This window comes from Halichoeres trimaculatus, unplaced genomic scaffold, assembly GCF_033239565.1.
Source record: "Halichoeres trimaculatus isolate MK-OKI-2021-1 unplaced genomic scaffold, fHalTri1.1 fHalTri1_scaffold_16, whole genome shotgun sequence".
In the NCBI taxonomy this organism is placed as follows: Eukaryota; Metazoa; Chordata; class Actinopteri; order Labriformes; family Labridae; genus Halichoeres; species Halichoeres trimaculatus.
This window is the reverse complement of record NW_027437194.1, coordinates 13,479,321-13,502,141: the sequence shown is the minus strand read 5'-3', so window position 1 is coordinate 13,502,141 and position 22,821 is coordinate 13,479,321. Positions and strand designations below refer to the sequence as shown.

Genomic DNA, 22,821 nt, shown 5'->3' with positions numbered 1-22,821 from the left:
ATAAATGTATATTTTTTCTTCAGTTTTACTTGAGCAGCATCCAGTGGTCAGTCAATAAACTGCAGATGAGTTCATTTTGACAGTTCAGCATCCAATTGCTGATTTCTGATACAACAAAAAAATGCCATTTAGATTCTCTTAGAAAAAAAAAAGAAGTTTCCAGGGCAGAGGTGGCCAAGTGGTCTTGGTCTCAACCCATGAGGTTCACCCTTGAGTATGTGACCTGTTTCCTGCATGTCATTCTTCTTTGGTCAAAGGCATAAAGGCGTGTGAAGGAAACTCTCATACAACCATGTGTTTGATTCAGGTTTTATTTAAGTGCAGTTTATTGAGTAGTCGTGTATTTTTACATGAAGAGGCAGAACACACAAACAAGATGATTTCTTAACCACCACAGACTGAAAGAGTTTTTTTTGTTGATGGAAAGGTGGCTCTCTGTGTTTCTTACCTCAGGTGACACCTCTGCATGCTTACAGTAAGAAGACAAAATCCTGCAGAGGTTTGAAAACAGTGGCTGTATTTAACGTCCCCAAACCGTGTGTGTGTGTGTAATTGTGTGGCAGCACTGCAGGTATCATGATTCAAATGTTACAGGCCTTTACTGTTTCTGCTTGTAACACACATTCACTCACCAAAGAAACAAAATGTAAACCTCATCTTTTAATAACTTCTTCTTGGTAAAAGGATAATTTCCTTCTCAGTGGTAGGTATTGAATAAGTCGGGGATATGACATGCGTCAGGTGATCTAAATTAATCCTTAAAATTTTAATACAAATTTGTGGTTTCTTTCTTTAACCCCATGACAGTTTTTGTAAAATTTATGTGAAATTTTTCTTTGTCTGCACTTTTCAATATTTTCTAAACTCTCTTGGCTTTTTTATGAACAGATGGCATTGTAGAAAACAGATTTAAAGTGGAACAAGCTGTTACTGAGTAGCAATCAAGACCACGTTTACAACATTTTGGCATTTTTATCTTGACGTGCAGACACAGTGTACAATTACTGGAAACTACTATTTACTGCTTTGTTACTTATTAAATAATCAGCCAAGAGCACGAGCAGAGGCAGAACACGATAAATGTTCAGGTTTTAGAACATGAAATTGTGACTGTAACATTTGCAGGTGAGATCTGAAGCTCTCTGTAAGAGACTCTAAGTTCAGTCAAGGATCTGAACTATTAAGAGCTTAAAACAGCTAAAGGTAAAACACGGATTCTTTGACTGGATAATGCTGACACAGAGCGCTGCCATATGCCAAGTCCAGACATACTACCAGAATGTGAATAACAGAATGTTTGTAGATGTTTTATTGCGCATGTAGGTTTGTGTGTGTGTGTGTGTTCATGGTCGGCAGCGCTGGATGAATCGAGGGTACAGGCAGACGTCCCGGATGTGATGTCTGTTCAGTAGCCAGGTGAGGAAACGCTCCAGCCCCAGACCGTAACCACCGTGAGGACATGTGCCATATTTCCTCTAAAACACAAACACAACATGTTAATACACACATGAACCAAAGATCAAAGTCACAACAAGAAACAGGAGATGACATCTAAGGTCAGTCAGCCTCTGTCCAAGTCTACACGGTCACAATTGTACAAGTCTTTAGTTGAATACTCTTCACATCTGTTGCTAAAACTTTTAATTTCCTTAAAGTTTCCTTTCAGTAATTTGTCAATAAGATGTTCATGAAAAATGGAAGGAGCTCTGTACACTCTGAATATTTAAGTGATGCCACTCTTACACAAGTGTCAACAGATACAGTAAAGGATTAATTCTTGCAGTAAATTTCACAGAAAAGTCAGACATTTAAATAGAGAAAGAAAAATCTATAACACAGAGGTTCAAAAAGCCTAAAAACATGGCTTTGCATTGTCTTTTTTGTGTATTAAATGTGAAAATAAATAAATAAAAAGATAATAGAGGGGAAAAACATGTACAAATTCTTGTTACCTGGTCAGTGTACCAGTAGTAAGGGGTTGGGTCAATTCCCTCTCTCTTGTAACCCTCCAGCAGCTCTTCGGCATCCCAGATACGCATCGAGCCTCCAACAATCTCCCCCACATTTGGCATCAACACGTCGACCTGATGCACACACACATAAGGGAAGATGTCATGACAGCTTATTAGTGAAGCTCTGATGATTTCAAAAAGTTTAATTTTTCTTTTGATGCCAAATAATGTATCCCGGAGGGGGTCAGCAGGGTTTCCTAAAATATAAATCCTGGGTGTGAATATTGCAATGGTTAGGCAATTTAAAAAACTTAGTGTGGATATTTTAATTTGCACAGGACAGCATTGCCAAGACATTTTGGTGGTTTGTCCCTTGACCTCTGCAATGTAATGCCGGTTTTGTGTACAAAGTTCAGACTTCTGTACGTACCGACTCAGTGAGGCGTCTGTCGTCAGCGCAGCGCTGCATGTAGAAGGATTTGATCTCAGCTGGAAAGCGGCAGAGCAGGATGGTCTCGTTGATGGTGTCGGTCATCAACCTCTCGGGAGCCTCTGGGATATCCTGAGATTAAGACAAAACAGAAAAGTCAACATTCAGCTAGCATTTTGATGTTCTGGGGAAAAACAAAATAGTATGATGTCATCGGGGTAAGACCTGGAGATATTTGTGTAAAAAAAAAAAAAAAAAAGAAAAATTGCCAAACTGAAAAGTGCGGAAAAGTTGCATTGTGGGAAATACAAGATTACTTGCTAAGGTCTGAAAATCCATATATTTCAGCCTCTTACTCAAACATTTTGAAGATTAAAGTCACACAGAGAAACTTAGTGTTACAAAGAGCAATAGACCAAAAAGTTCTTTTTAGCTGAGGCTAAAACGTTTTTTTTTTTCATAATCTGGTGATTTTGAAGAAAAGGTTTAAACCGTCTGTTTCTCCTGAACATTCAGAATTACAGGAAAGAGTTTATGAAGTGACTGCTAACAACACTGGAATTAATGATGTGAGTTCAGCAGACAGTGACTCATTTAGAAAGAGAAGAATGTGTTAGATATCCGGATGTGTAGTGGTCACCTCTCCAAACTCATAGTAGGTGCCATCATCCTTCTTGATGTCGTGCTCCTTGAGCCACTCGATGGCTTCAGTGTAGTTCATCCTCTTGAAGGGCCTCTTGGGTGGCTTGAAGTTCTAGAGACCAAAAAAACATCAGAAAACTGAATCAAAACTTTTATCTTCATTAGAATAAAAATGATGAACTTCATTTGCTCATGTGGATCATTGGATTACAAAGGTCCACTAAAACAAAAATCTACTGTTAGCTACAAAATTCCTCCCAAAAGGTGACAAAAAGGTGAAACCATTAATATTACATTTGATGGAGAATAAAGTTGATGAAAGATGAAATCTGTGATATTGCAGCGCAATTTCACAAAAAGGGACGTACGGGGTTGATGTCGTAGAGCAGCTGAGCAGCGGGGGATTTGAGTACTCGATCCACCACGTCACACACCAGATCCTCCAGTCTGTTCAGCAGGTCCTCGAAAGACATGAAAGGACACTCTGCCTCGATGTGAGTGTACCTGAACAGGGAAACATGTTCATCTCATTTTAATCTGCTAACAAGATTATTTTCCTGTGACTTTGTTGGTGATACATTGATAAATAAAGCAGACGAATTCAGTTGTCCTTACTCTCTTTGTTCAAAATAATGATTTAAATGATCAGTGATAAGCTGACAAAATATCACAAGCTAAAGCTGTATGATAAAAGCTGAGGATGACTTTTATTTCTCAACAGAAAACAAAGCTTTCTCACTCAGAAAGATGTCTGCGGGTGCGAGACTGCTCAGCTCTGTATGACTGGGCGATACAGAAGGTGTCCCCCAGAGCAGGTATGCAGGTCTCCAGGTAGAGCTGGGAGGACTGCGTCAGGTACGCCTGCTCACCAAAATAGTTGAGGTTGAACAGCGTGGAGCCACCCTCCACCTGAGTCTGCACCAGGGTCGGAGGAGTGATCTATTACAAGAAGAAAGAGCAAAATGGGTTAAAGAGCCCATAATGTGGCTGAGGCTTTTTCATTTGAAGTCATAGAATTTTGTATTCACTGACAGAAAATCTGCAGTTTCAGGGTTGTTAAGCTACACCAGAGTAAATTAGTTTTCATTGTATTCACGACTGGATCTGTTTCAGCTGATCCAGCAGTACGTCTGATCATACTACTAATATTACTTTGAGTCTCAAACTTTTCTCATTCCATTCTTCACCTCGTAGTATCCACGGCTGAAGAAGTGGTCTCTGAAGCACTGCGTGACAGTGGATCTCACTCGAAGAATCTTGGAGACGTTCTCTCCTCTGATCAGCATGTGTCGGTTGTTCAGCTGGATGTCTACGTCGGACTCTTCATTCAGCAAGTTGTCAGCACCACCTGCTGGAGCTAAACCAATCAGCTCCCAGAAGTCACAATGCAGCTCATGTCCTCCAGGTGCCTTTGAGATGAAGACAAAAACTCACTGAGCACCTTCTGCAAGTTTTAACCCTCTGCTCATCCTGCAGTGTTACTCTGTGCTTCTTTCAGAATGTCTTACTATGATTTCTATAGATGCTAAGATTTTATAGCAGGTAATGCTGTGGTGCTAAAAGAGAAGTTTTGGATCTCTGCTGCTACACTGCCTGTGTCATGACCCGTGCTATGACTGAAACTGTCGAGTGGCCAAGAGGAACCCCATTTAAGGAAATGCATCATATGACAGAACCAAACGACGACAGAAGAGAATTAGAGAAGAATGAAAGGTTCACAGAGATACACTGAGTACAGCCACTCCTTCTAGCAAGACATCTTCAGCCGGTAACGAGCAAGGTTTCCTGGAAAGTTTGAGGTTGATTCTAAATTAAATCTAACATGCTACTAACTCTTTAGGTTGAAATTTGTTCAGTGTCTCATGGTATTTTTAAAGAGGGACACATTTTCCACAGGTCTCTTTCTCAACAGGACATGAGAAGAAAGATTCACAAACGTAGACATAAAAATCTAGACCAAAATAGAGCAAATCAGTTTCGCAAAAAAAAAAAAAAAAGAAAAAAAAAATAATTACACCATGGTAATCTGTAAGGACCTATTAGGTTAAGTGATAGATGTGCTAAACAAACTGTTGACAGACATAGTAAAAACAGTGGGTACATTACCACTTCACATGTAAATTGCTGTCTGATTTCCTGTGTAACCTGATATCTTCCAGTAACCTGTTTTCTTTTATGCATGTTGACCTACTACATGATTAAAATGTTGTGCAGCAGGTGTGTTTACCTGTTTCCCCTCAGGAACTGGAGTGACAGTGCCGTAAAGAGCTACAGTACTCTCTGTGGACAACACCAAGCCGTTGTAGCACTGGCACTAAATGGAGACAAGAAAACAAGTTAGACTCAGGTAGTATTGGAAAGAAAAACACAGTTTAAGGATTGCTCCATCCTGATAACTTTTAAGCCTGAAAAGTTATTTCACACTGGTTCAAACAAGTCTTATTGCTAACATGTTGGACACTGTCAATGCATTCTGGGATGTGTACTTAAGAGAACTAACTCAAGCTCCATTATCACAGGTAATCAGTCTCACTAACAGGTTCTTATGTTTTGGCCCTGTTAGGATTAATAATCTTGTTTGGTTCAAACAGCCGTAGTTTCAAAAACTAGATTTCAGCAAATACGTTAAATAATTCTATCAAAATTATTGCAAAAAAACTCCAATCAGAGACAGGAGTGGATTTGTATACAATCATTCTTGTGCAACAAAACAAGACAATCCAAATTGAATTCTTCATCATCACTTAGTCACCTGTTTGGTTAACTTTCTACTTGTATCAGCTTTATTTATCTCAGAGGAAAAACCATCCATCTATCATTTTACTGTCTGTAAAAAACAAGGCCTTCACTTTGAATTAGTATTACATATGGCATCAAATAAATAAAGGCCAAAAATGAAATAATAAGTTTATCAGTTGTACCAGTTTATCAGAGAGGACACACTGTAGAAAACCAGACCCATCTCGTAGCACAATAAACATCAAGTTCTTCCCTGTAGGAGACAAAAATATAAACTTTTACCAAGTTTCACATTTCAATTTAAATATTTGGTTAATTCATTCAGTAAAAAAAAAAAAAAAAACAATTAGAAAATGGACAAAGCAGGACTTGGTACTACAATCCTGTTTCATGCTGCTCACCCTGCCTCCTGAGGCGATGCACCCATCCAAAAACTTTGACCCTCTGACTCCGTTTGGCCTCCAGAAGATGGATTTTTACCTAAGAAAATTACAAAATAAGGGTTTGAAACTTAAGGCAAAACTCCTGAATCTACTTCATGAGTCAAAGTAAAAATGAACCTCATTTAGACTGCTTCTTTACGGGCTCAATTTATGTTTAAAATAAAGTGCTAGTGCGAAATTAATTGAGCCAATGCTTGAGTTATTCATTCATTTTTACCAGTATAAATGAATGCGTGCATACTCAAGGACAGCTGCAGATTACCCTAACTTATACCCACAATTTCCTGCCCACTGGTGAAAGAATGACTATTTCAAGTAACTATCATTTTCTTCATTGCCCCCCAGTAACTGATTCATAAACATCAAATTATGACTGAGTAACACTGCATAACGTTGTAGCCACAATATAAGTTTTGACAGACTTACAGCATCAGGCTCAGGGAGGCTGGAGTCCTTCTCAATGATGATCTTCTTGGCTTCTTCCAGGTTCTTTTCTCTTCTCTCACTGTCTTCTGCCTGCACAGCAAAACAGATGAGACATTTACATCGGCTTCTTTTGATTCATTTAAGTCCAACTCAAACAAAAAGTAAACAAATGTACTGGGCTAAGTATATGACTTAATGAATATATAGAGAAAACAAAAACAAGCCATATTTTAACTATCAAGTCGGTCTTGGAGGTGTTAGGTAGGCAGAAGACACGCAGACACACAGACAAACACACAAACAGACCTCTTTCTTTTCTTTGGCATCACTCTTTGATTGTTCCCGGTTAAAGGCCTTCTTTGCATTTTTCATCTGCGTCTTGGAGATCACAGCCCAACGCTGAAAAGGATCAGGAAGAGAAATCAACATTCGGTATGTGAGAAAAATTAAAAGCCATATGAAGTCATTTTCGTCCTGGGAATGACCTGAGATGGGTTCCTTTCACGTTTGAAACAATAAGGTACCGATACCAATTGGTATTGAATCTCAATGGTACCAATTTTCTGTACTTTAATGTGTGTTTATATGGTAAAAAAATATTAATTTGTTTAATTCAACATATTTACTTTTCAATATATAAACTTGCAATGCTGTGTTCATGTCCAGCATGGAAAATCACCTACTTTTCCACTCCCTCACAGTCACAACAAAGCGTTTAGGGACTGAAAATGGTACTGGATGGAATTCGGTCAGTACTAATAAAAGTACCTAATTCAGAACCCATCCCTAGGAATGACAAAAGTTAAAATGACACAAAGGTGTGGTTTTAAGGGGGTCAAGCTTTGTTCCTCACTGTATTGGACTGAGTGAAGCTCTGAAGCATTCTAGTTGAACCTTGTATCTACAGTATCACAAAGTATTATGGTCTGACTTTTTGTCTCTTGGAGGAAGTACATCTATGTTACACATTAATGACAACAGACTCTGCAGCTCTGGTGAAATGACTGCTTCAAAGTGCAATTAAGTGTTGAAAATAGAGAACAGGGGATGTTGATATTTTCTTATGTTCAACAAGAATAGTATTTTGCGTATGTGATGTGTGGATAACAGGGACTAACCTCTCCTTCCTTCTGTGATTCTACGTAGATGGTGGGGAACGGCTCCTTCCCAACAGACATAAGAGCCTGTGAAGTTAATAAAACAAGTCTGATGACATGTTGACAGATACACTGATGAAACTGGATGAACTGGTGAAGATAATATTTACAACAACCACTTGCTTGAATTTGATGATACACATCTGAGGGATGTTGAGTTTAACGACGGCTTACCTTAAGGGGAGTTTTAAAAGGCTTCTGCTCAGTCCCATCTCCATCCTGATCACTGCCACATTTGTCCGACACATACAGCTCAACTGAGGATCAGAGGCAGAGTGAGAAATTGTGAGTTTTAAAATACTCTTGTGATGAATACATTTTCTTAGCATTAACTCCTGAATATGTCCTTAAAGCTTAATCTAAGGTTTATGGTCAGATTAGTATTTTCAGTAAGAGCAGTTGAACTAACAAAGATCAAGTGGATGGCCCAGTGACACTAGCAATATTTGGCTTGCAGTGTTCTTTTCCTCATAATCTCACTGGAGGTTGTTAACTGAGATGGACTTTTGTCAAGTTAAAGAAAAGGTCGGTGATCCACCCCTTTCAGGGACATGAAATAAAGAATGTAGGAAATGTTAGAAATTGGCCCTCTATGCACGGCCTGTTCAACAGAGGAATGTTATTTGGGTTTGTTAATCTGTAATAAAAGTACTGAGACAGACCACCACAGCATGTAAAACAGAGCTAAGATAACACCTTTGTAAGAGAGGAAGCCAGCATGATAGATTCTAACTTTTACACACATGAAGCTGTGGTTTACTTGTCACACCTCTTCTGCTCTCATCACTGCCTGTAAAATTACTCTGTGAGATAGCAAAGCCTGCTGTCTTCACAGCATTATGAAATTTGAAATAAATAAAAATCTGCATCTGAGAAATAGACTTTGGTCTGCACAATCTCTACCCAAACAAAAGTAAACGGGTGTGTTTATTAAGAATACCATATTGAAATGCATGGCATTATAGAAAACTGACACTAGCATCTTCAGGTGGATCCAGCCCACTTTGGCCTCTCCGGCATAAACAGTCAGGTGTCCAACAAAGACGAAAGCGAAAGCGTAAATAGTAAATTGAGAGGAAAATACCGAATATGCTTCAGAAGATGCTTGGATAACGACTGAAATAGTCACTGAACTGAAATATGACAAGCCAATGTCAGCGTCTAAGATCGGGTTAACTCAGCAACACCGCCTCTTAGCTGCTGTATTACAAACTGACAGCTGTCATGAATGAATTAACTGGGCTTTTTAAAATTTCCTCTGCGACACCAATACGTTTTTTTTTACTTGTTACATTTACTTATCAATTTACTGCATATAAGTTTAATGACTGTTAAGGCACGCACCTTCACATTTGGAAAAAATAGTTAGCTGGCATGCTAACTGCTAACATCACTGATGCAATATTCACCACACACATGTCTATGGCAGCTAGCTGACCTGGCTAGCTCCAGCTAAGCTCACTTCTTTCTTACCCACTGAGACCTGTTCCACACCTTTCGTTATCTCCGTCGCCATAGCAGACACCAGATGCAGCGACAGCCAGCTGGGGAAGGGAAGCTAGATATATCCTATGAGGGAAATAGAAATTTAAACCCCAGGAGCGATCGCCGGTGGCGTCTCTTTAGCTGAGAACATGCAACCTTACGTCAACCAAGCAAGCCGCTGCTCACAGTCGTCGAGACCGGAAGAGGCGAAGGCGGGTCGAAGCGCTGATTGGTTAATTCTCACACGTCACTACAATAATAGCAAATTGTATTCGTCGAGTCCCATGTCAGTCAAATTCAAGAATTAGAGTCAGGTTCATTACTAAGGAGGTTTTTTGCCGTGGTCTGATGGTGCAAACAATTAATAAAATAGCGTAAATATAAATATATTTAACAGAAGTCTTAGCCTATAAAATGCATTGGTTCTATTTTGTATTCCCTTTTATGCAAGCAATAATAAACTGTAAGAAGTCAAATATGCACTACAAGTAAAACATGCTCTTGTTTTCAAAAGAAGATGAGAAGGTTTAAGTGAGGAGAGCAGGAAGTGACTGCAGTGGATATAAAGTTGACTTTTGGCCCCATTGTCTGCAAATCAAAGAGGATTCCAGTCTTATTTGAATTATTATTCCTGCACACATTTTGTTGTGAGTTTATGGCCTCAATCATAGTTTCAAGTGGATGAACCAATGTATGACATCACTATTGTTACCTCGACAAAAGAATATCTCCACAAAAAGGAAACAGATTCAATGTAAATTGCCAACATACCAAGACATGTGTGTCTGACAACTCACTATTATAATTTCTTATATTTTTATTATAGATGCTTGTACTACATTATGGATGGGTTTTTAGAATGTCCATCATACATCTACTTGCACTTCATTATGTATCCCTGTACTGCCACTTCCTCTGAAATATTTCCCAAGATACAGTCTTGACGCACATGCCTTTGAAAAAGGATCAAGTTTTATTTACAGTGAAGCTCATCAGAATTACAATACAAACAATTTATAGACCAACTCTTCTCTGATGAAGAATTCATTCAGATTTAGAGAAGTGAGCGGGAGGCTTTGTGTGTGTCTGTGTGTGTTTGTGTAAGTGTGTGTGTGTGTAAAAGCAGTGTGTGGCAACTTTGGCTGAGGGAAAGTCCATGGGTGTATCTGCAGCCTCTTTTTCCTCTTCTTCTCATTCCCATTACCGTTTCCTTGCTCAGTGGCTCTCTCCTTTCTTTCCTGCAATCTGCATGGAAATGTGATGAAGACAGTTAAACATGACAGCAATGATCAAATAATCAACGCACATCATGCTTGAATTTTGAGGTGCGATGATGGTCTTTACCCTCTTGAAGTCATTCATATTGGTGGCCTGTACAGGGGTGCCTATGAATGTCAGATAGTTGATTTTTGTTGTCTCCTCATCACCTTGGTTTGACTTAACAAACAACTGGCAAGAAAAAAAGAATCACCAATAAATCATTTAAAATTCAATTTTATGAACTAATACATTACTTTTTCTATTTACAACAAATATTAATGGCATGAGAAAAAAATATATGCATATAATTTACATGTGCCAAGTGTACATCTGTGCAAAAACAAGATTGTTATACACCAGCGTACACATTAAAATGAAAATCTAAAAAATAAAATAAAGGACCTAAATGATAAGAAAAAAACATGTTGAACTCAAAAAACTTCTGCATGTTGTGTCACAAAATTAAACAGATTTCTGTTTTTATAATTTAACAACTCAAAAGGAAATATAATGTAATGTAATAGGTTTTACATTGTAATATATCACACCTGCATACTTTCTTACACTTTTTAATGAGTTTGTTTCAGATCCTCTACTTTCAAACCAAATATTGTGACAGGATGAAAACTACAGAATGCAAGCTCTCTGCAGCTTTGACTCTTTCTTGGGAAATATGAGACAGTTTCTGCAAATTAGAGGCAGGAAAATGGAATTTCTACAATTCCACAATTATAATATGATTTTTACTTGTTGATATTTAATGTATCGGCCATCTTTTTTGTGTACCCAAAAACATAACAGGATCACTTAATCCAGACCAAGTTCATGATTAATGTCTGATGCTTCAGCAGTGACGTTGGTCCTTACCGTAACACTTTGTACGTTCTGAAACTTGACATAGCGCAGGGGAATCAAACAGTCTTCTTTGTAATCTTCCTCTGAAAGCTCCAAAACCTGGGTGGCTTCACTCCGCTCAGCATCATCAAACCCCATCGATCGGGGGAGATTTATGAACACTTTCATCACCTTAGGGGCTTGGGCTAACACATATGAAAGAGAATGAAACAGAAAAGAAGGTAGAGGTAAGTATGGCGAAGAAAGATTGGAACAAAGTAGGAGGAGAAAAATGATATGACAACCATTGGTGTAAATATTTTCCCTCAACATCTAGTCGAGCTGTTTGATCAACACTCACCAAAGTCTGAGGACAGAAGCTTCATGGAGAAAAGCTTCACGGGCTGGTTGAAAGCCATGGTTATCAGCAACTAAACAAAATCAAAAGACAGAAACGTGTGTGAAAAAACCTACAAGCATGTGGTCAAACAAAAAAGCAAGGTTATAGTCATCACAGCAAAAAGCAAGCACTTTTTAGAGTTGGTGCTTACCAGGCAAGCCATTTCTGATTTGTTAAGCACTGCTTCATTTAAAATGTAATGGGTGCGAGTATTTGCTAACTAGTTTTATGTTCTTTTATATTTGACACAAGTTCATGAGAGAGTAAGCCACTGGAAGTAAAACTATAGTAACAGTAAGAGTAACAGTAACAGTATCTCATACCTGTTCATCACAGTCAGACTCCAGGTATGAAGAGTCTTTGGTTAGGCAGTTATCAAACCCACAGTCGTCACTCTCGTTGAGGCACTCACAGCCAGCTTTGTTGACAAAAGGCATGAGATCCATCTGAAAACAAACAGGACAAAAAAACACTTATATGTCTATTTGAACATCATCATGTCAGCATGTCTTTTAAAATCATCTGCTAGAGAGAAATTTTCCACAATCAGCATGAATTCTGTGTGCTTAATTCTTAAACATTGCATTCCAGGAGAGGATCATGCAGACAACTCTTAAAAATAAATACACAAGTTCACATGAAACAATCACAGAGTGCTTTATGATGCTGCTATTTTATTTTAGTGTCACTCAGAAATACAAAGATTTGGAAGGATTTATCAGGAACCTTAGTTGGCAAAATGAAATCAATTCCCTGTCAATTCAGGCAGATATTCCAAAAAAGTGCCAAGAATAATATGTCCACAAGAATGCGGGACAGGAAGGATGCCAACATAGTGCCTTTGGGAACTGGTAAAGTCACTCATGTGGAGATATTAAATGGGACTATATGTAAGCTATAACAAAGTGGACACAACAAGGAGAATTGTCCACTTACGTATCCCTTTGGAATGTCAGAGTCCTCATTTCCCGGGTCGTTCTCTGTGTGGTGTTTGATCCTCTCCTCTAGACCTGCAGGGTCTGCCCCCTGATACTGTTCCAGTCGGACCCGGTTCCTGAAGAACAAGAATGTTGGCGTGGCAGTGATGTTGTTGGCTGCTGCAGTTGCCTGGGAAAAACAGGAAGAGCGTAAATAAAATTTATTTCAGAATAATCAAAACGTCATCTTATATCAGTCAAAAGCTGGATGCAACAGCTTCAGGGTGATCTATTTCAGCTTTCTCTGCACATAAACCTCAGTCAAATTAACTTAGCCCCTCTTGGACCTCTCACCAGCTGTGACAAAACTCGAGTGATAAATGCAGCAGACCAGCCATATCGGTGTGTCAGACATCAGTTATCTGTGTGTTTTTGGGGTTCAAATTCCAGATGCTTCAATGTAAAAAATTGTTGCTCATTCCTGCTTAAAATAATGTTTAGGGGGCTAGCAGTGCAGTGAATCAGCCATACTCCCCTGGGGACTTTTGGTATTACTTCACATAAAACAGTAGTTAGAAAATAAGATGTAATAGGGTCCTAAACGTAAATCCTCCTTAGGTAATAATAAAGGATTTCTGAATCTGAAAATAGAATAAGTGATAGATATACAATGAAAGAAGCAAGAAGTCAACAGTAAGTATCACAATAGGCAATAGTTATTAAACCAGATAAAAACTATTAACACTCAGAAGTTAGAAAAGACAAGACAAACTGCATTAAAGAAAATACTGCATTCTGGAAATACCCACAGAAAATAAACTACTACCACAAATTCTTCTTTTACTACCACTAATCTATGCTTTCACTCAGTTTGGTTTCTGTGTTTTATCCTGCATGGAAGAAGTAGGCAGCAGCTTTGACAAGCCAAAGACTTACTGGACAGACATGAACATCCACATCGAGGAAGACGACCTGTGGGTACTTGGTGCTCAACATGTTGAAAACGGGAGCCATTCTGACACAAGGCTGACACCTGAAGAGGAAGCACAGAGTCTAATATGAGTGACACACATCAATTTCCTGTGTATTCTTTCGGGAAAATTCAAATTCCAGCTTCCTCAATGTAAAACATTCCTTCTCATTTCTGTTTAAAACAGTGTTGTTAAAGGGGTAACAGTGCCCTATTACTTTTGACTCATTGAAAACCAGATACAAGATTAGAATCAAACATAAATCTGACAATACACACTGTCATTTAATAAAAAGTATTTAGTTCTGATGGAACTGAGTAAAAAAACTCCGTATTAAAGAACAATGATATGACGCATTATCAATTTACTGTGTAATATAACTACATTCGTTGCAGTATTTTTGAATGTCATCATGAATAATAAAAAAATGAACTGCTTGGCCTTCATTTCATCTAAGTACTGGTCCGATCGGGAATAATGACAATAAAAAATCACAGGGAAACATAACTGGGGTTGGCCACATATCACAATACACTTCACTGTAAATACACTTTTGTTATATTTAAATGAGTCGTAATTTGGCAGCTCTCTCCTGGGAATGACATCAAAGACTATAAGATTGTCAATTCTCCATCTGTTTGTTCAAAAGTTTCATAAACTGCCTGACATCCCAGCAGCCAAAGAGCTGTAATAACTGCTATGTCATTCTAAGCACCATGGCTAGTTAGCTAACAGCAGCTAGCATGATAACCCAGCTCCAGAGAGGCAACAGTGGTATCTGGATCTGTCAACTTCAACAAACACCAAGACAAAGAGCTTTCGATGTTTTTAAATTATCTGTCACGATAAGAGTCTAAAGTGCTGACCCGGGACAGTAATATGTCCAAGAAGCCTGTTTATCGATCTTACCCAGCCATTGTGAACTTCACCACAGCTAGCCTGGAGCCGGCGGCCGCTAGCTCCGGCTGGAAATCTGGGTCGCTCCCGATCGCTTTTACGCCGACCATGGTACAGTCTGAAGCTGTGGTATGAGCTTCTTATCTTGCTGATGTTCAGGAGGGGACACTGGGTGGACGAATGGTTAAAAAGTCTTGTGTTTTTAGCCTTCTGTCAGAGTGTTAGCTAACTAGCTGTCCTATTTTGAAGCCTCACAGTTACAGTGAGCTGGCTCGGGACGTAAACGCTGATTGGTCAACACATCCCCGGAGAGGTGGAGCCAGCTCTTCTTCTTCTATGATAGATTTTTACCTTCTGTGCGCTCACTGCCCTCGGCTGGAAACAGCTAAACTATTCTACGAATGGAAATGTATTGCTGGTTCTGTTTCACAATTTACCCTTTTCAATTTCCATATTATCAGAATGTTTGAAAAAAAAAAAATCGCTCCATAGATTGATTCAAACTTTAAGAGTAAAGCTATTGAAAATATGTCACTGGTAGTGCATTGTATCGTGGAATATCAAAGTGGAAATGAAAAGCAGTGTGAACAGAACTCCAGGGTCATGTATTGATATATTAGAAAGATACTGTTGAGTATTACTGACACTTTAAATAGTAAGAAAATGCTTTTATCCGTCAGGTTTTCAATATTGATCTTTCAATTCAATCTGATTGGAACAGAAAAACTCCAGTGACCTCATAAAGTCAATGTATATTAAAGGCTTATATTCATCATCCCAAGACCAACCAAACTTTTGACACATAGCGCCACATTTAATATGTTTATAAATGTTAACAATGACTGGATCAAAGTTTATGATGAAGATGTAGATGAAGCACATGACATATTTCTGTCCACAATGACTGTTCTTTATGAAAACATTGTCTCTTGTGAATTAACAAAATAGTTAGTCAAGAAACAACATTAAAACATTAGTTAACTAAATCATTGTTGAACAAATGTAAGAAGAAAAAAATATATATATTGTGACTTTTACAGGAAAGAACAGCAAGGTGGAAAAGAAACATAAGAGACTTATGACACATTGGTTATTAAAAATCCATTATGGCATGACTTTTCATTCCTTTCATATTAGCTTCCTGTACAGGTACATTATTTTACATGAAAGTATTTGCTTAAAAGAATTCCCAATAGGTGGTGCTGTGGGTCAACAAACAGTTCAATTCTTCAGAACTAACCAAACAGAATCAGAAACAAGTTATCAATCTGGGGGGATATCTGACATTACAGTACAGTAGTTGAAAAAAAAAGAAGAAGATGTAATAGAGTCATAAAATAAAAGGTACAGATATACAATAAAAGAAGCAATAAAGTCAACCATAAGTACTATAATAAGCTACTTTTCCGGATAAAAAAAGGTAAATTCAGAAGTAAGACAAGGCAAGATTAACTGTATTAAAGAAAATATGGCACTTGGCGTACTTGGATTAAACAGGTATTGCACATAGTGAATTGTACTAAACAGATATTGTACTTGAAGACAGGTATTGCACATTAAAAACAGATATTGTAGTGTATTAACCAGTGTGCAGATGGATTTTCCAGTTTTAATTTGAATGAATAAGTAACATAAAAGTTATCAGTAAGGAGCAGAATTCATGCCTGTCCACAGCTGAGATGTGTTATCCTTAATCTGACATTGGAAACAGGTCACTTCCAGTCAGCAGATGAGGACACAGAGTGTTCTCTTTGTGGTGTGGAAGTTTGGCAGATAATAAAACTTTTTATTTCTATCTCTCGTTGATTTGTTTAGATACCAAAGAGCTCATATCTGAGGTTTTGTAATACGTTTTGGTCATTGTTTGACTTTGTGGTAATGAAGGTGGCTTTCATTTTTCTCTTTATGTCGCTGCTGTCATCCTTTTTTTGTCATATTTTGTAAGTCCATGCAGACTGGGCACCATTCTGGTGCATAACCCACTGGAAAATAAACTACAAACTACCAATAAACTACAACTTCTTTGTCAACTATACGCTTTTACTCACTTTGGTTTCTGTGTTTAATCCTGCATGAAAGAAGTAGGCATCAGCTTTGCTGTGCGAAAAAAACAACTTCAGATCTTAGCCAACCAGTTGTCAAGGGCTCTCATAGAAGAGTTCAGCTAACATGTAATTTTCTGATTGGTGGGAACCAAAACGCTAAAGAAAACATGCACAATTTGCATGCAACTCTATCATTAACTCTAGCTCAAGTCAATCTTTAAAACCTAAAAAGCGATCACATCTCATAATCTTTCATATGGCTTTTGTTTTCTTATGTCAGCACAGAGTGCAAAATTTCAAATCTCTGTTAAAAAGAGGCGATGAAGAAGAAGAAGAAGAAGAAGAAGAAGAAGAAGAAGAAGAAGAAGAAGAAGAAGAAGAAGGAGTAGAAGAAGGAGAAGAGTTGTAGGAGGAAGAAGGATAAATGGCAGAAGAAGGAAAGCTAGGCCTTATAGTTAAAAAGTGAAATTAAACTCATTTTGTTTTTCTCTTTAAAAGTTCATTATCAGTCTGGTTTTCATTGGAAACAGGGTTAAAAGGGGTTGGATTTACAAGCAAATGCAGGTAAAAGTGGGCATGTTTGAAAACCAACAGCCAATAGTAGCGCTCACTTTGTAAAGCTCACCTGGTTTAATTAAGAATTCAATTACGTCCCTTTACCTTTGCGTCACGTGACCAGAACACCTCGAGCCCGTTTCCGCAACTGCCCCCCTAAATGCCACGCGTTGTTTTTAGCCTGCTTTTTATTGTTGTTTTAAGGCCTCGACGTGTCGGACCGGTCCGACAGGTTTGTGCGGGGCAGAGCAGGTGAGGCAGCGGGGGCAGGAAGGGCGGGGAGCCGTGGAGGAGCGCTCAACAAGCAGGAAGAAGAGGAAAACATGGTGCGGTGACAAAACGTCCGGACACCGACCAAGAATAGGATTCACATCGTTAAAAAAAAAGACTACAAAGGAAACAGAGTAAGTTGAATAATGTTTTCATGTCCACGTAGGTGCCTGAATGTTTTCATTTTAGTTGTTTGACGTTTTCAAGGTGTAGAAATAGAGAGCAGGTAAATGTCTCACCTGGGCGGCTACTTCGAGCTCTCTTTAAGGAGTCTTGGCTGTTTGAAGTCAAAACGTTCACTATGTAGTGTTTGCTGTCAAATTGACAAATTCTCAGCCGCTGATTCTGTTTAAAACTTTAGTTCTTTTATCTGAAATTAGAATTAACTGGCCATCACGCTTTAAACTTCAGCTCCTCTCAACAAACATATGAAAAGTAATTGGAAACGCTGTCAAAATAAGCAATGAGGAAGTCCAGTGGTCAGAAGTCTTTGCAATGCTAAAAATGTTTTTTGGGTCTTGCCCAAATATGTTCTTCAGAATTCAAAACCCTTAGTTTTGAGTTGTAGGCAGGAATGATGACTTTTCACTACACAGGTGTCATATTTGAATTTGAAGAATATAATACAAACTCTTATTTACAAATAGCCTTTCTATCCAAGACATTCCCCTTTGGATTACCTATAGAATATTCTTTGGTAATTTGTCTTTATGTCAAGCAGCAGGAAGTCTGAAATCTGAAATACATTAAATAAACAACTTTAATCAGATAAATAGTTGCTGATATAGAAGTTATCCCTGAAATATGACACTAAGCCAGCACTATAAAAGTCTGTAAAAACTTATTACAAACAACATCCACATCATTCATCACTCAATTCAGGTCCCAGTACTGTTTACCGGATCCCTTTTTGTTTATCTTGTATTCTTCAATCACAGAAGTTCTAGAAAAAAGTTATATCATATATCAATGGGGTCAAATTGTAAATTTTACTTAGCTACTTTAAGACTTATTGACCCACACATGTGATATGTACAGCTATTAAACCCATGTGTTCTGTTTTTGATAATAAAAGATAAGTGAAGGTATTCTTAAAACTACTTGATGTACAAAGGAGTTATCTTTATATCCTTTGCAACTACAATCAGATGTAGCTAACTTAATTGTTTTTAAATGGAAAAAAGATCATATTTACTGGAAAATCAGTTGTAATTGGAATTGACTGCAAAAAGAATAAGAGTAAAAAGGTGTATAAAATTAGAGAGAGCACGTTTGAAATGATAGCTGGTTACTCCATGTTCTCACATTCATCATAGAGCATAATTAGCATGTGTGACATGTGAAAACTAGGCTACCTGTTAACATGCAGACAAGCTTTTAGAATTGAGTTCCAAAAATCATTCCAAAAACGTTTGATTAAAAAGTAAGCAGATAAATAAATACACAAACTAATGTTTGACAGTCCATAATACAGATATTTCTCATGTTTTTTTGGGTTACAGGTAGGTGTAATCATGTCTTGCTTGTGTAGACATAGAGATTACTCTTTTTTTATATTTGAGTGAAAGTGTAAATGTTTTTATAAGAAGTTTCAGATACAGGATCTGCTGAAGGAATGGTTTTCTGGAGTTTTTTCATGCGAGTTGCAAAAATTCAGGTCAGATGATGATGAGACAAATGGTCTTTACCAATATTTTCTTCTGCTCCAGAACAAACTCAGCACCTTTTATAGCTGCTCCACAAGAGAAACAATTCTTTGACAGTACAAAGACTTTGTCTATGAAACACCCGCACGCAGTGTGAGCTGGTGTTGTGCTTTAACACACCGACAACTCCTGCACGCATGTGTTACACCAGCCTGGGTATTTTTCCATAAACACAAACTGAAGCTCTCTTTCTACAGACGGAGCAGGTTCCTTTGATTATGGAAATGTCTGCCTTCTCATGGAAATATCTGACATTCACAACACAGACTTCAGATTTGAATCGCATCTTAAGACGCAAATCAATTGAAGGTGGAACTGAGATAAAGGAGATACTAAACTCCTTCTTTACAAAACCATCTCTGTGGATTACTCCATTAGTTCAGATACTGGATCTGTTTGGGACTTCATCTTCTGCTTACCTAAGGCTCTTCATTTTTGATATTGTTAAAGGATATTTGTTGGGTTTGGCACTCATTGACCAACAAATGGGCAACATTGTTATTTGACAGATTTCCAGATAATGAGCTTCATGGCTGCTTGACATAAAGGACAAACTAGCAAATTGAGTGCAATGAAAAAAATTCAAATTATGGTTAAGGACAAAGATAATAAATGTAAAATGACTAAAAGTTGCTTAAGGACTTAGTTTTGTTGTTTTAAACAAAGTCGGCATGCAGAAAAAACAAATGTCTGAACTCAAGATGTTGGGAGGGAGTGGATATCAGTAGCATTACAAACAAATTTGAGTTATTTGAATCTACCCTGCCCCAATTTTTCAGCTAGGGAATTTATGAAGGGAAATCCTTGAGGTTGAAAGGGTAAATTTGACCTCAATCAAAAGTGTGTACGAGAGGCCCAATGTCAAAATCAGGCTAGGACTGCACAATTTATCTTTTCAGTATCGTCATCACGATGTGTGCTTGCACAGTATTCATATCGCAAGGTTATGCAATGTATGCAATTTGTTAGTTTGTTCTAAAAATGTCTCTAAACATTACTTTTCATTGATTCACATCTCTGGTAAAATATTCAAGCCTACAAAAAAGGCAGAATGTGGGAGTAAGATAAATTTGGGAGCCATTGCGTGTCTGCTTATATTTATTGAATATTTGGTTGTGGAGGGAAACTTAAAAGATGGATCTTTGTGAGGAAGCAAGTTTGTAAAAAGCCTGACCTGATGTGAGGGGATTCACTTGCAGGAAATTTGATTAAAACTTTTTGCTGACATATAGCTTTTAGAGGCAAAAAGAGACAGAGGCAATTAGGTGAAAGTCTGTTATCATTTCAGGGGAAATTCAGCTGAACAGAGTGAAGCCGTAAACTTTAGAAAATATCGCAATATATATCACAGGAAACAAAACACAGATAACTCTCAGATACAGAATATCAATCATTATTTTATTGATACAATTTAATTGCCATCTTTAAAAATTAACGAACAACAGAAAGACTCATGCCAGGTGTAAGGTCCAGGGGACAGTATTAAGAGGGTAAAGTGACCTGTGGAGATGCTCTGAGAAAGTTTTATTTGTCAATAGAATTTGAGTCATTAAACAAAACTGTTCAAATAAACAAACAGCGGAAACACGTACGCCTTTGTCCAGTCACAAACACTGCTTTCAGAAATATTTTGCACCTGAGGCTCTGCTGAGTTTTAAGCACAATATAGGAAAACTACAATCAAGAAAAGAATTTGAGTACACAGGAGAGGGCAAGGATGTGTGTTTTTTGTTGGCAGAGGATGATGCTATTAGTGTTCCTGATAAATGTGTGAGATTCCTGTCCTGGTGAATCTTTATCTTTAGACTAGAAATAGAAGAGTCATTTAGAAAAAGTCTAACAACCTCCTCTTTTGGCAGTATTCGTGCCTTGCTTTAGTCCTCTGGCAGGTTGCAGTCAGTCAAATGTTGCAGTTAAGCTGCTGGTGTCTCTGTGGACTGACTGACTGTCTGTCTCTGGTTTCATTGTCTGGACTCCAGCTGTGTGGAGGACTCGACTCATTAGCTTTCATTAAACTGTGCTAACAGCCAGTGTACACACAGATGCACACACGCGCACACACACACTGCTAATAGAGAGAAGCTGATCAAGTTCAAGTATGTACAGATCCAAATACTGATTTGCTGCCATTGCTTCTTATTCTTATGTACAGTGAATGGACATTGTGAATAGTTTTGAGATAGCACTGTTGTTCCTCTGGAGTCAACAGTGACCAGATTCTGAGTGTTAAAAGGTTGTAAATGTTTTCTGCCTGTATCCTTATCTATTAGCTGATTAACATTGTATGTTTCCCTCAGGATGAGAATTTATTAGTTGTTTAATTGGCTCCAAGGAAAAGTACTTTGTTCTCTGTATCTGGCTTCTTGTATCTACTTTATTTTATTACTTTTTCACATATTTACTCTCAGTTAAACCAACTGACCAGTGGAGGTCACCTGGTTTATGTATCTTTACATACAGAGTTACGATATTAAGTGGGGATTCAGCAGAGAACAAACAGCCGTTGTTCCCCTTGTCTCCCACCTGTTGATTACAGACGGATCAGCTTGGAGGGATTCCCCTCGGGGGGCTGCAGAAACCCGACCCTGCATTAATCTACCTGATAGCATCTTTTCTCGCCAGGCCTAGGTCGTTCAGTAACTGACACCAGCATGTTCCCCTTAGCTGTGGTCCAGATCTCTGTCACATCAAGAACTCTTCCTGAAAAACAACGAATGCTTCAAATAACTCTCACAACTGAGCTCTTTTTCATACATGATCCCTTCAGAAATGCCATTGAGACTGTAACTTCTGCAAAGAAAGTTTTCACTTTGGTTTAAGGGTGCAGGTTGTTGGCAGGATATTTCTAAAGGTTTCACAGAGATGTATGCAGTTACATCTGGTAGGTAAACATTGCTGACATATCTGAATCTGAATTTGGTCAGATGGATTGAATACAAAGAATTTACCCTGGAGTTTTTGCAAAGAGTGACAATTTTCTGGTGGGAAAATGCCTCCTGGAACCCTGACATTTTTGACATGTGTCTGCTTGTGTTTCTGTTTGAGCTTTACCAGTTTGTGAGTCTGGAGACAGAGATTGTTACTTTAATTTACTACAGCTGAGGTCAAAGTTATTAGCCCCTCAGTGAAGTTTTAAGTTTTTTAACACAGCTTTTCTAAACGTCCTAGTTTTATTTTGGAATGTAAACATTATTTTACTTTCCACACAGAAAAAAAATTATATCATAAAAAACAAAATGTAGCCCCTTCAAAATACAGGGTGGGCCATAAGTTTCCATAAAAAGGAAAATTGAAAATTTTTTGTTGGACAACCATTTTTATTTACATAATGTGCTCTATATGATTACTATTGTTTCACGTATTGATTTGTGTTTTTGAAACAGTGGTAATCATATAGAGCACGTTATGTAAATAGAAACCGTTGTTCAAAATGAAGCGTTCATTTTTCTTATGGATGGAAAGTTATGGCCAATCCTGTTATTAGCCCCCATGATGCTAATGGTCAGCTGTGGATCCTTATTTGCTGGTCTACAACATGCTGTCATTTGTTGTTGTATGTAACAAGTCTCTGAAACATCTGAGAAATCCTGGACCATTCTTCTTTGGCAAATCTTTCAAGCTACTCCAGATTTGATAGTCTTCTTAATGTGTGTTTTGTCGTGTTGTCATGTTGGAAGACAAAGCCACGACCT

The 22,821-nt window shown here is 38.0% G+C and overlaps 3 protein-coding genes across 4 annotated transcripts in view; 1 reads left to right on the top strand and 2 right to left on the bottom strand.

Moving 5' to 3' along the window:
• Nucleotides 1–302: 302 nt before the first annotated feature.
• nars1 (asparaginyl-tRNA synthetase 1) lies at nucleotides 303–9,479 on the bottom strand. Of its 2 annotated transcripts, none has more exons than XM_074691065.1 (15): nucleotides 9,263–9,479; nucleotides 7,964–8,046; nucleotides 7,751–7,816; nucleotides 6,939–7,031; nucleotides 6,633–6,722; nucleotides 6,165–6,243; nucleotides 5,946–6,016; nucleotides 5,252–5,338; nucleotides 4,212–4,433; nucleotides 3,764–3,963; nucleotides 3,393–3,528; nucleotides 3,023–3,136; nucleotides 2,383–2,514; nucleotides 1,953–2,084; nucleotides 303–1,475 (listed from the first exon to the last, which is right to left on the bottom strand). In XM_074691065.1, the coding sequence occupies exons 1-15, from the start codon at nucleotides 9,303–9,305 to the stop codon at nucleotides 1,344–1,346; spliced, it is 1,680 nt and encodes a 559-aa protein (XP_074547166.1). In that variant the 5' UTR covers nucleotides 9,306–9,479; the 3' UTR covers nucleotides 303–1,343. The 2 variants fall into 2 exon arrangements, with proteins under 2 accessions (XP_074547166.1, XP_074547167.1); XM_074691066.1 differs by having other exon boundaries at nucleotides 9,284–9,479.
• A 759-nt stretch (nucleotides 9,480–10,238) lies between these two features.
• txnl1 (thioredoxin-like 1) lies at nucleotides 10,239–14,864 on the bottom strand. Its single transcript, XM_074690499.1, has 8 exons — nucleotides 14,566–14,864; nucleotides 13,622–13,718; nucleotides 12,705–12,875; nucleotides 12,092–12,214; nucleotides 11,730–11,799; nucleotides 11,402–11,574; nucleotides 10,619–10,723; nucleotides 10,239–10,519 (listed from the first exon to the last, which is right to left on the bottom strand). The coding sequence occupies exons 1-8, from the start codon at nucleotides 14,661–14,663 to the stop codon at nucleotides 10,490–10,492; spliced, it is 867 nt and encodes a 288-aa protein (XP_074546600.1). The 5' UTR covers nucleotides 14,664–14,864; the 3' UTR covers nucleotides 10,239–10,489.
• A 2,400-nt stretch (nucleotides 14,865–17,264) lies between these two features.
• Nucleotides 17,265–22,821, top strand: part of atp8b1 (ATPase phospholipid transporting 8B1) — a 28,226-nt gene continuing 22,669 nt past the window's right edge. The window contains exon 1 of the mRNA XM_074690425.1: nucleotides 17,265–17,557. The gene's annotated coding sequence lies outside the window, so the exon portion shown is untranslated. The remainder of the gene's footprint in view (nucleotides 17,558–22,821) is intronic.